Source organism: Aptenodytes forsteri, unplaced genomic scaffold (genome assembly GCF_000699145.1).
Source record: "Aptenodytes forsteri isolate BGI_AS27 unplaced genomic scaffold, ASM69914v1 Scaffold73, whole genome shotgun sequence".
Taxonomy (NCBI): domain Eukaryota; kingdom Metazoa; phylum Chordata; class Aves; order Sphenisciformes; family Spheniscidae; genus Aptenodytes; species Aptenodytes forsteri.
Window position 1 is genome coordinate 3,642,106 of NW_008796215.1, and position 12,374 is coordinate 3,654,479.

General features: G+C 42.7%; 1 protein-coding gene across 1 annotated transcript; it reads left to right on the plus strand.

Annotated features, from left to right (window-relative positions):
• The first annotated feature begins 1,694 nt into the window (after positions 1-1,694).
• Positions 1,695-5,872, plus strand: LOC103906604 (C-type lectin domain family 1 member A-like). The gene is made up of 4 exons (XM_019474446.1): positions 1,695-1,782; positions 3,422-3,573; positions 4,506-4,624; positions 4,890-5,872. The coding sequence occupies exons 1-4, from the start codon at positions 1,695-1,697 to the stop codon at positions 5,050-5,052; spliced, it is 522 nt and encodes a 173-aa protein (XP_019329991.1). The 3' UTR covers positions 5,053-5,872.
• The last annotated feature ends 6,502 nt before the right edge of the window (positions 5,873-12,374 follow it).

Consider the following 12,374-nt stretch of genomic DNA (forward strand, 5'->3'; position numbering starts at 1 on the left):
AAATCCATACCTCTCCAGTTTAGAGAGAAGGATGTTGTGGGGGACCCTGTCAAAGGCCTTACAGAGGTCCAGATAGACGACATCTGTAGCCCTTCCCATGTCCACTGATGTAGTCACTCCAACATAGAAAGCCACTAGGTTAGTCAGGCAGGACTTGCCCTTGGTGAAGCCATGCTGGCTGTCTTGAATCACCTCCCTGTCCTCCATGTGCCTTAGCATAGCATGCTGTTCCAGCATGACTAAATGTCTGGACATGAATTTGATAAATTTTATAATAATCTAGTAGACTAAAGAGCTCTTTTTGAAGGAAATTTCCTCTTATTGGCTAGCCAGTGATCATCTCATTCTCACTTTTTGAGGGGCCCTTGAGTTTTATACTTGGAGGCTGAAGCTGAACTCCCAGTAGTCTAGTAGGGTTCTTCTCAACTGTTTAGTTAAAGGGTTAGGGAACACAGGGAATGAAAGGCAGAAATACCACAGGTTGATATGCCAGTTATTTCTGTTGGTGACTTCAACATAATATTAGTATTCCCACTGACATTTCGTACTGGAGTCTAATAAAAGAACACAAAAGTCATAAATTTGAAGCAGTCCTTTCCTCTGTGTTTTGGGACTGTGTAAATTCACACAGGTGTTTGCATTTGCCCACATTGCAAGAATGGGCATGTGCATTTCCATGTGTGAAACTGTTTCTGTGCAACTGCAGGTATGTGATCTTGTTCACATCTGTATGCCCTAATTTCAGATTATTTTGCAGGGGCCTGGCTTTCATTGGTGACTGTTTCTGAGGTTATTTTCTGAAAAGGTGAATTCATTCCCAATTTGGCAGGTTAGGCTACCCCAATACCTGGCTGCATATGAAAATTTCAGCCATGTTGTAAGCACAAATACTTCCTTGACGTTCTTTCCCCACATGTGAAATTCTGTGCTGTTCAGCTTTATTTGTCCAATTCATTTTCTCTTAAAAGCTCCTGGCTAAGCTAGTCTCCATGGTTTGCTTAATTCCTAGCCCCCAACTCCTAAGGAGGACTGGCCACAGCCAAACGAGGGGATGATTTTCATAATGTAATGCCACATACTGCTCTGAAACTCAGCAATTCACTGGGCAGACTACTGGGCATGTTGTCTCATGCATGTAGGAGCTGCAGATACAAAGATGAGAGGTTCCTGTTCTTGCTGCTTTCCTTCTTTTTGTCTATCCCAGATTCCCCCAGTCCATCTTCCTGTTGGCGACTGGCTACAGTGGCACTTGGGGTCTTCTGCCTAAGTTCAGTGGCAGCTGCAGGAGTCTTGGCTGCCAGATGTAAGTATGGTCACAGAAGGCATGCTCAGAGTTCAGTATGAACAACTAAAAGTCTAGGAAATTAGTTAAGGAAAAGGATTAGCCTAGGGGATTAATGATGCAAAAAAGTGTCCCTTGCTGGAAGAGTTTACCCACTCAAGAGATCTCCCAGTCTTTGAAATTGGGATGTATTACATCTTGCTCATAGGTGTGCACAAACTGTATGTAGGTCAAGTATATTCAGTGATGGGGAGGTTCGTTTGTCTTTGGTAAGTTTATTCAGGTTGCACTGAGCAGTTTAGCTTTAATATTAATGGAACAATTTCATTCTTGTTTTGCTGTGATTCAAGTCATCCTGGTCTGCCACCTTCTGCGTGAAAGGGATGAAAACTTCACCCTGCAAAAGGCAATTATGGAAAGCCTCAACCAGCAGCTGGAGCTCCTCCAGGCTCAGAATTTGAACTTGACAGAGACTGTAAAGCAACTTGCCACCTCCAGAGGTACATAGTGGTGGGAAGATGGTAGTTCTGTCACATTATGGTAGCCACAAATTGATTTTTTTTTCCCTATCAACCATATTGGAAGGAAAAAATCAAAATCTCTAAAATTGCCCTGAACTAGTTAATTTAAAAACAAATTTCAACCGAGTCAATCAAAAGGCTGCATTTCCATTTTGGTCATTTTTTAAGTATCAGTCTTTCTGGAGTACGTTTATTGAATTTTTGTAATAGAGCTGGTTTATACCCTAAAACAAATATTTTAATTCAGAAAATACCATGATGAGGCACTTTTAAAAAAAAAAAAAAGTTTCTGATAGGTAAATTCATTGATGCTACCATTCCTTCTTTCACAGTCAGTTTCAGTGAATTATAGTAAAAAATTTTTGATGGAAAATTCCTACTGGCTTTAACTGTCTGGAATGCTTTTACTCCTCAAGACAGCTTCATTCTGTTACGCAGTCGTAGATGCAGAAGTGTAAATACTGCTGCTCTGTAACAAATGGGATTGTAATCACTGGCTTTAACAGTTTACAGACTATATGCTGAGGGTATTCTTGTGCAAAATAATGGCGTGAAACTTTAATGATGGGTGAGCTGAATATGCTAGATTATCATATAGCAGAGGGAAGAGAATCATAACAAATTCACATCTTGTGAGAGAGTGGCAAGGTTATTATCTATGTAAATGTCTGCATTTGAATTGAGCACAAACCAGAAGCTACTTGTAAGAGTCAAGTGCACCGTGCTGTGCTATCTATTGCCATCCTGGCATTCCCAGCTGGCACAGGTTTGTTGCAATATACAATCATCCTGTGAACTGTGGAGCAACAAACATGATTCACTCTATAGTTGGGACCCAGTTCCCAGAGATCTCCGAAATATTTTGTCTGGCAGGTCTTTTTGCTGCTTGCAATTATTTGAGTTTCCAACTAGAAATGGAGCTCCCCAAATGGTGCAAGAGCGAAAGAAAAATCCAACATTTTGAGTTCTTTCTGGCTTCAGTGTTACTCAGGGTCCCAAGAGGCAGCTAACAGAACAATGTGGCAGAAAAAGTCAAAGTGCAGCTGTCAGAAAGGTCTTTCTTTAATGGGCTCATTATGTTTCACTTTGGCTGGCCATCACTATCTGACACCTGCGTGCTGAATCCATAGCAAGTATGAAATGCTACCAGAGAAGTTTAAGTATAAATTGCATTGTAAAGCATATAGCAGGGAAGAGCTGGCCCTGGTGTTGTTAACAAGAAGTTAAAAGTAAGTTTGCATGAATAGAGATGTACCCATATGACTGAAAGTCTAGGTTTTCTTTTACGTCCACCTAGATCCATGTCTCTCTGAACATGGCTCAACCTTCCAAAATTTCTTCTATTTTCTACTAGCACCCTCCAGGTTTGCTGGTCAGATTTAAAAAATCTTTATTATTTGTTTTTCTGATTTTCATTTAGAAATGTTTTTCTGGTCTTCTGGCAACTGGGTTTATTAAGTCTCCAACGAAGACATGAATTTAGCTGCAGAATGAAGGAGGAGTTGCTCCTCTGTGACAGGGAGGCTGTGCACTGCTCTAGTTATCCTGCAGGGATCCACTAGACCGCTAGAGACTGCCATCACTGACAAACCTGATCAGGTGTTCTTTTGTTTTCAAGGACATAAATGTATTCCTTGTCCTGAGAAGTGGCTACAATATGGGGAGAACTGCTACCACTTTTCAAACGAATGGAAAACTTGGCAAGAAAGCAAGGCTGAATGCTCTGTTCTGGAGTCCAGACTTCTTAAGATAGAGAGTAAGGAAGAGCTGGTAAAGATTATTTTTTTCTCTCTTTCTAATTATACACTCTGCATTTTACTGTGGCCTGAACAGACATGCCATCCTTCCACTGGTGCAGTATGTTATGGCATGCGTGTGCTGGACCAAGTGGAACCATGCCCCTTTGGAGCCCCTCTACCTGTACTGTAGCTGCACCCTCCCTGGTGCATCTCTACTGACTTCAAGGGAGTTAAATGGGACACACCAGCTTAAGCCTACATCTAGATCCTCATCCCACCTCAGGGCAAATATAACTGAGCTAGTACTGGTTGGCAAATCTTCTGTTGTCTTGCTGGAGCAAGCTGCTTAGCAAACATCAGAAGCCTGGCCTTCAGCTTCTTGCTGTCCACAACTCGCCGGCGTGGCCTGCTCCTCGGCCTCTTCTCCCACATGAACAGAAGAGGATCCATATCTTTTTCTGACTCCTAAGCTGTAGATGAAGCAGCAGATAGAGCACCACCAGAACTGCTCTTCGCTGTGAAGGAATTTCTATCCAGACCCTTAATGGCAATGGGATTATGTCTTGAACTCTGTGGTTTCATTGTCTGTATTTAGAATTTCCCGTGTACAATGATAGCAAATGATGCAAAGGCCTTTTCCTGCCTGACTTATGCAAACAGGGTGTTGGAAGGAAGTCATTATCCTATACCCGTTACCCAGCTAATGTGCAGGCTTCGGTTATCTCAACTGCCCTTTTAGCTGAGAGCTACTGAAAGCTCTCAGCAGGTTCATTTCCCTTATCTCCAAAACAGCACTGGCTGCCAGGAGTAGGAGGCACTGCCCAGATTCACTTGTGAAACAAAGTCTGTTACGCACAGGTGTGAGCAGCTCGCTTGCATTTGCCTCTCTCCTTTTCCAAATCGTAGGCTGTTATGACTGAAGCAGGGATGTGATTCACAGGCTTTGCATTTATTTCCGTACAGGACTTCACAAGGCGATCGGCACAGTCTTACGGTTCTTACTCTTTCTGGATTGGGCTGTTTCACAACGGAACTGAGGGGCCCTGGCTGTGGGAGGATGGATCGGCTTTCTCCCCTGATCTGTAAGTCGCTGCACAGATAGGAGCAGACCACGTCCAGACGTATTTGTTATGAGCCAGAAGCAGCAACCTTTAACTGCCACTCAGTAATTGCCTGCTTGCCAGCAGACAGGTTACCCATCACTCACTCATTTATCAACCTAGGCAAGCCCGCATCAGAGAGCTTGTATGCTATTGTGGGTCAAATGGGTAGCAGCAGTCGGGAATTATTGTATCAGCCTGTGACTTTTTCCATGGGATGATGAATAACTCTGCTATTTTTTCACAGGTTTCAGATCCAACGAGCCAGCTCAAGTTCTCTCCTAGATTGTGTGTGGCTTCAAGGTGCAAACATAGGCACTGCATGGTGTGGCGAGTACAGTTTTTACATTTGTGAGAAAGTGGTGGATCCTGCGGTGGTCAAGCAAGTGGGCTACTCGGACAGGCACTAGTGTGCAGAGCTCTGCAGAGAGCCCCATCCTGGGATATGCCATTGTGGGAGCGAGTTCTGCCCCAGGGTTTGTGATAGGGAAAACGAGTCTGAGCTCAGGTTAATGTAACATCAGGGATAATCTAAGCTTAACTTGCCCTCTGGTGATGCACATCAGCCAGACTACTTCTTGGGCTTTTTCTTCAACAACTTCATTCCCTCTTTCTTCTTTCAGCCCTTGCATTCTTGTGTAACCACTTCTATCCACTTCTTATGAATTCCTTTCTAAATGAAACAAAATTAAGTATATGATTCCAGAACTCTATTTTAAAGATTCATACCTATCTCCCAGAAACAGGAATCAATGACCATTTGTAAGAGCCACACATCATGTTTTCAAAATCCATCCATTGGGTATTCACAGATATGAGTTCCCAATTTACAATAAATTTCCAAATATTTGATTTAATTTCACTCCTCCCCTACTGATAACTAGAAAGTGCAACAGAATCAGAGCCTGTATTAAAAGACAAATAAAAATATTTATAGTTCTCCTGGTTAGAGAGAAAAGCTTTCAAATGGGATTGTATGCCCTATGGGCTCAAAAAACAGAAGGCAAATACAGAACACATCCTTATTGAGGAAAGTCAGCAATATTTGATGCCCAGGAATGCCAGTACAGGTGCTAGTGGATTGTTCTGCTGCATTGGGCGTTAGGGGGGAAGGTGCATTCCTCTAAGACATCTGTCTTGATAATTATCCGTGTCACATCTGATCCAGTTTTTTGATTTCTCAAATCCATTTTCCATTCTGTTGCAGAATTTCACAACCGGAATAAATATTGCTGCTACTGACCTTTTTTGTAGTGTGTCTTTTTAGTAAGTCACTGTGCACAGTAGGCTCAACAACCATCAAATACAGGGCCTTTAGTGATGCAGAGCTTCCTGCCACTTTGCTGCTGTTTCAAAGAGAAGACTGCATCAGAGAGAACATCTCTCTTCTATGGCACTAGCAAACAATAGAGATCTTTGAAATCTCTCAGGAACAGTCAAGTTTATCTTTAGGACTTTTGTTCCTGTGTGTATTTTGTACTAGTTTGAGCCATTCAATGAAAATTGAACTGTAAGTCAGGGAAGGTGGAGGTATTTAGGCAAGCCTCTAATTATGTTTATTTCAGACATAAAGCTGTGCATCAGAAGTCTGCAGTAGCAACAACCAAGTATGCTGTATCCCTCACTAAATGAGTTTTTAGCAATATGGCAATTATCTTAATTGTGGATATGAAGAAGTAATCTAGAGGAGCAGGGTCTTGCCACACAGCTATCTCACAGTCTGGAAATGTTGCATTTTCTAAGTCTAAGCATGGGGCCTCAGCAGCCATGGAGGTACTACCTGGGATCCCAGCACTGACTGGTCTACAGGGGATGCAGGTATGACATGAATGATGGAAAGGGTAACCCATACAGGGCTGTTGTTCTAACATATGCAGGGCATGGTGGGAGGCCCCATCTTATAACCCTTGATAATACAAGAGGGTCTTAAAGATCACACCACAAGGAAGCAGGAGAGCCCTCACTGAGGGGGCTGGTAAGAGGAGGAGCCGGTGAAGAGCTGAAGCAGTGAGCAAAACTGATGTGAGGGAGCTGGTGTGATGGGCATGGGGTCAGCGGACCAGTGTGGGGAGCAATGGTTGATTGTAGGGGCCTGGCTGAGGGAAAAGTGTTGCATGTGAAAAGCACTGGTATTATGGACTATTGCTGGGATCAAAATGCTGCAGAAAATGAAGGAAGGAAATGTTGAATGAAAGTCTGCTGTTCTGTACTGTGTTTGAGAGGAGAATCCATTAGCCTGCCTTGTCCCCCTGTCCAGGGCATGAAGCACTGGTTCCCGTGCCTGGCTGCTGAATATTCACAAGCTCACTGTGCTGGTTTTGGCTGGGGTAGGGTTAATTTTCTTCCTGGTAGCTAGTATGGGGCTATAGTTTGGATTTGTGCTGGAAACAGTGTTGATAACACAGGGATGTTTTTGTTATTGCTGAGCAGTGCTTACACACAGTCAAGGCCTTTTCTGCTTCTCACATCACCCCACCAGGCTGGGGGTGCACAAGAAGTTGGGAGGGGACACAACTGGGACTGCTGACCCCAAGTGACCAAAGGGGTATTCCACACCATATAATGTCATGCTCAGCATATAAAGCTGGGGGAAGAAGGAGGAATGGGGGGGACATTCGGAGTGATGGCGTTTGTCTTCCCAAGTAACCGTTACGCGTGATGGAGCCCTGCTTTCCTGGAGATGGCTGAACACCTGCCTGCCGATGGGAAGTAGTGAATGAATTCCTTGTTTTGCTTTGCTTGCGTGTGCTGCTTTTGCTTTACCTATTAAACTGTCTTTATCTCAACCCACGAGTTTTCTCACTTCCACTACCCTTCCAATTCTCTCCCCCATCCCACCGTGGGGGGAGTGAGGGAACGGCTGTGTGGTGCTTAGTTGCCGGCTGGGGTTAAACCACAACACTCAGAAACTTATAAAACAAGGGGTAAGTTCTTGGTCCTCGTTGCTGTCTGGATTTTTTCATTTTATACCACATCTTCATGCCTCAATGACTAGTAATTATAACCGCTACACAATGAGCCAAGTTGCACAGAATAGAAAAGCACATGGCGGCCAGTAATTGCCCTGAGATGTGCAGTGTACAACCTGCTATTGTGTTTGCTTGAGTAATACCTAACCCTGAATTTCCTTGATGTGTAGCATAAATCAGTTCTTGTATTTTAGCTTAAACCAGGAGAGAAAAATTTAGCCTTATATGTAAGATGATTATTTAAATCACAATACAATAATTATTTTAACAGATGTCATATCTTTTGTTATATGAGGTTAAAATGTTCAGAACTTTAAAGCAATTCAGAACTAAGCAATTTCATGCACTTATCTTCTGCACTTTACCCTTTCCCATAGCCACCTACGCACATCGGGCCATCTTCTAAATCACTCTGTGCGTTCTTCATGCAATTCTTTTAACTCCCTTTGATATGTTCTCTTCAGAAATCTTTCCCAGATTGCCCAGGGTCTATTAAACTAGCTGGCTCACAGAAGTCTGTTCTGTGCTTCTGAGTAAAGGGAATATTCTCAGTAAGCAATGAGTTAGAGAAACAGTCTTTCCACTTAGCTTTGCAAGTCATGCTAACCATTGCATTTTGCACAGCTACCTGTGAAGTCTGGTCCTTCCAAATTACCGCAATTTCAATGTTAATTTTTCTTAAGAGCGATGTCATCTCTGCTGTCATTTGGCTGCAGAAAGCATTTAAAACTGACAAAGTTCAAAAGGCAGCATGCAATCATACCTTTAATTGAATGAACAGTCATTTCAAGTCATACAATGCTAATAGGAAAATCTTTAGGTTTTGTTGCACACTGAAGATGACAAAGGGTGAATTTTTTTTTTTATAACCACCACTAGATTAGTAATAGGTTGCTGTCTGTGGTTACCATAAGGCTTTATTAGCACAGCCAGTTCTATATTCTTGATGTTATGTTGTTCACAGTGATGAAAAAAATCTTGAGTCTATAATTAGCCTTTTCAGTTCAATACAATGTCCATTAAAATCAGTTTATAAGCATTGTACCCATGCCACATTGTTACAAAACAAGCCTTGAGCTCACAAGCCACTCTCAGTGCTCCTTGGCAAATAATTTCCCTGCTGTTCCCAACATGAGTATTCGTCTCAATAGACCTACGAAACTCATGAACGTTTTTCTTCATAGTGCCTATGTGTTTTAAAGACAAATTGTTCTGCTTACTTAGTTTTCTTACATTGCCTTCAGTTGCTTCATATTGACTTACAGCTGCACAAGTAGCTCATTTCTTGGCAAAGCTCAGAAATGCAACCTTGAATGGAGTGTCACAGCTTTACTTTTTAATGAGTTTTCTTCTCTGCATTGTCATGCTCTTTACCCTTGGTGGCAGACAGTCAGTAAACCACCTGCATCATAAAAACTTAAACAAATCCAAGCGGGGAAAAATGTTCTTGCAGCAAGATCCCAATACTCATAATTAGCAGAGAAAGTAGACACATCTGATTTCATGTGGAGACAGAAGCTGCTGTCTTTAAACAGCAAGCCTTGCAAAATATACTGTCATTTTTCAAGTTATACAGCCACGTGATATATGGAAAATGCTGCTAAATCACCTCTGCTAAGCACTGCTGAGAGAACAAGGAAGCAAGGAGAGAAGCAGAATGATTTACTGAATATATCACGGTAAATGCAGCTGCATATTGGGTGCTTTGAGTGAAATATTTAAGTTTTCTGAGGTTTTCAATTTTGTTTAAAATAATTGTTCATGTCCTAGACCTAAAATCAAGGTCAAAGCCATGAGAGATGGTCAAGAGTTTTTTTCTGTGCACTTGGAAATCTGCAGACAGAGTGAAGATTTTGGGAACCTGCATTAAACCTATGCATTCAAGCTTGTTTAGTATAAACTTTTGCCCTCTCTCTAATCTTTGATTCTCTTTCCACCACCATCTCATCACTAACCCTCTTGGATAAAAGAACTAGTTTTAATGCTAAAAAAAGAAGTAAAAAAGGAAATGTTACTCATCCTCCAGTTCTCTGGTTAGAGTCATGTGGGGATTTCTCCTTTTGCTAAATTAAGATTCCCATCCTGTAAATTTAGCAAAAAGAAACTTGTGATTTTACATTTGAAAACTAAAATGCAGAGCTTGTCTAAATGCTTCCAGAGAAGCCTATTTCTATTTCTGTTTCAGAAATTCAGAGTCAGTGGTTTGCAATCACACATATGCCTGCTATCCTGAAAACCTACCTACCCTCCCTGCTCCTCACCATTCTGGAGGCCCACCAGGAAACTGAGCAGGAAGAAATGGTCACTCCTTCTGTAGAAGGGTTGCCCTTTTGTTCTGATTTGAAACAAAAATATTCAGAGTTGTAAAATATTCTTTGGCAGAGAAAGACCACATAAGTCTGATTAAGCCATCAGCTGAAAAGCCAGTATTTCCTCCCTATTCAGTGTTTCCTGTATTTTATTCCTCTTTCGTTCTTTAGATCTACTGGGCTTTTTTCAGAAGAACGTAGCTAGTAACAGTGGGCACCTGAAACAAACAAACAGACTCAAGTGACATATGGAATTGGAGCACTCAGTTGGAACACAAGATGCACAGGTGGCCTTTGTGGGTAAAACATTTCCTGGAGATGGACAGTCCAATGACCATGCTGAAGTCATATTTGCTGCTATTTATAATGTCAAATTAAGTTGAAGACTTGTCATAACACAAATTGTGATGCAGATATTTAATAAGAATTGTGTAGCTGGAAAGCAGTATTTTGTAGGGGAAAGTAAGTAAATAATTAACATCAACTTGCCCATGTTATGATGGCAAAAGTCTTATGCACTTAAAAATCTGCATTTTGAAGCATAATATTGCAACCCAAGACTGTATCACAAATATCACACATTCGTAGACCAAGATGTGTCGTTGTTGAATGTGGTGGTTCCAGCTGCATCCCTATGAAGAATGCATATAGAAATATACATCAAATTTCTAGTGGACATAATGTATATACCTTTTCCAATTTGTCCACTCAACTCAATTTTCCAATGTGAAGTAAAGATCTCAGAGTCACTTTCAAACTTGGAACAATAACAAGGAGATTTTTGTAATCAGTGTTCCTACTAAAAAATAACAAGCACTAGTAAGTTGAGCACCTCATTTGAACATGGCCACATCGGTACGACAAAGAGATTTTATTCACTATTGTCTAAAATTTGAGCTCTTGAAAAAACACAGAATCACCAAATGGTTGAGGTTGGAAAGGACCTCAGATCAGAGGGCTGGAACAGCTCTCCTATGAGGAAAGGCTGAGAGACTTGGGGTTGTTCAGCCTGGAGAAGAGAAGGCTTTGGGGAGACCTTGCAGCCTTTCAATATATAAAGGGAGGTTATAAGAAAGACAGAAAGAGACTTTTTACTGAGGCCTGTAGTGACAGGACAAGAGGCAATAGTTTTAAACTAAAAGAGGGTAGATTTAGATTAGACATAAGAAAGAAATTTTTTATGATGGGGGTGGTGAGACACTGGAACAGGTTACCCAAAGAAGTTGTGGATGCCCCATCCCTAGAAGTGTTCAAGGTCAGGTTGGACGGGTCTTTGAGCAGCCTGACCTAGTGAAAGATGTCCCTGACCAGGGCAGGGGGGTTGGACTAGATGATCATTAAAGGTCCCTTCCAACTCAACCATTCTGTGATTCTATGAGCTCTGGAGGTCATCTGCTCCAATCCCCCTGCTCAAGCAGGGCCACCTAGAACCAGTTGTCCAGGGCTATGTCTCCTGGAGGGAGACGCCATAACCTCTCTGGGCAACCACTGCCAGTGTTCCATCACCCTCACAGTAAAAAAGTGTTTCTTGATGTTCAGAGGGAACCTCCTCTGTTTCAATTTGTTCCCATCGCCTCTGGTCCTGTCACCAGGCACCACTGCAAAGAGCCTGGCTCCATCCTCTTTGTACCCTCCCTTCAGGTATTTATACACATTTATAAGATCCCCTCCAAACCTTTTCTTCTCCAGGCTAAACCATCCCAGCTGTCTCAGCCTTCCCTCATAGGACAGATGCTTCAGTCCCTTCATCATCTTCGTGGACCTTCATTGGACCCTCTCCAGTATGTCCATGTCTCTCTTGTACTGGGGAGCCCAGTGCTGGATCCAGCTTTCCAGGTGTGACCTCACCAGTGCTGAGCAGAGGGGAAGGATCACCTCCCTCAACCTGCTGGCAACATTCCTCCTAATGCAGCCCAAGATACCATAAGCCTTCTTTGCCACAAGGGCATACTGTTGGCTCATGGTCAATTTGGTGTCCACCAGATCCCCAGGTCCTTTTCTGCAAAGTTGCTTTCCAGCTGGTCAGCCCCCAGCATGGTGCATGGGGTTGTTTCTCTCCAGTTGTAAGACTTTGCACTTCTCCTTATTGAACTTAATGAGGTTCCTGTCAGCCCATTTCTCCAGCCTGTTGAGGTCCCTCTGGATGGCAGCACAGTCCTCAGGTGTATCAGCCACTCCTCCCAGTTTGGTGTCATTAGCAAACTCTGCCCTATCATCCAGATCGTTAATGAAGATGTTGGACCAGGTCAGATCCAGCGTTGACCACTGGGGTACACCGCTAGTGACGGGCCTCCAGCGGTAGACTTCATGCCACTGATCACCACTCTGTGGGTCCATATTTTAGCCAGTTTTTCAATCCACCTCACTGTCTGCTCATCCAGCCTGTACATCAACAGCTTCTCTATGAGGATCTGTCGTGGTTTAACCTCAGTCAGCAACTAAGCACCACGCAGC

Coding starts and splice junctions, on each gene's coding strand:
- LOC103906604 (XM_019474446.1), top strand. CDS start 1,695: ATGGAAAGCCTCAACCAGCAGCTGGAGCTCCTCCAGGCTCAGAATTTG. Junction 3,574..4,505: donor TAGAGAGTAAGGAAGAGCTG/GTAAAGATTATT, acceptor ATTTCCGTACAG/GACTTCACAAGGCGATCGGC. Junction 4,625..4,889: donor TCGGCTTTCTCCCCTGATCT/GTAAGTCGCTGC, acceptor ATTTTTTCACAG/GTTTCAGATCCAACGAGCCA.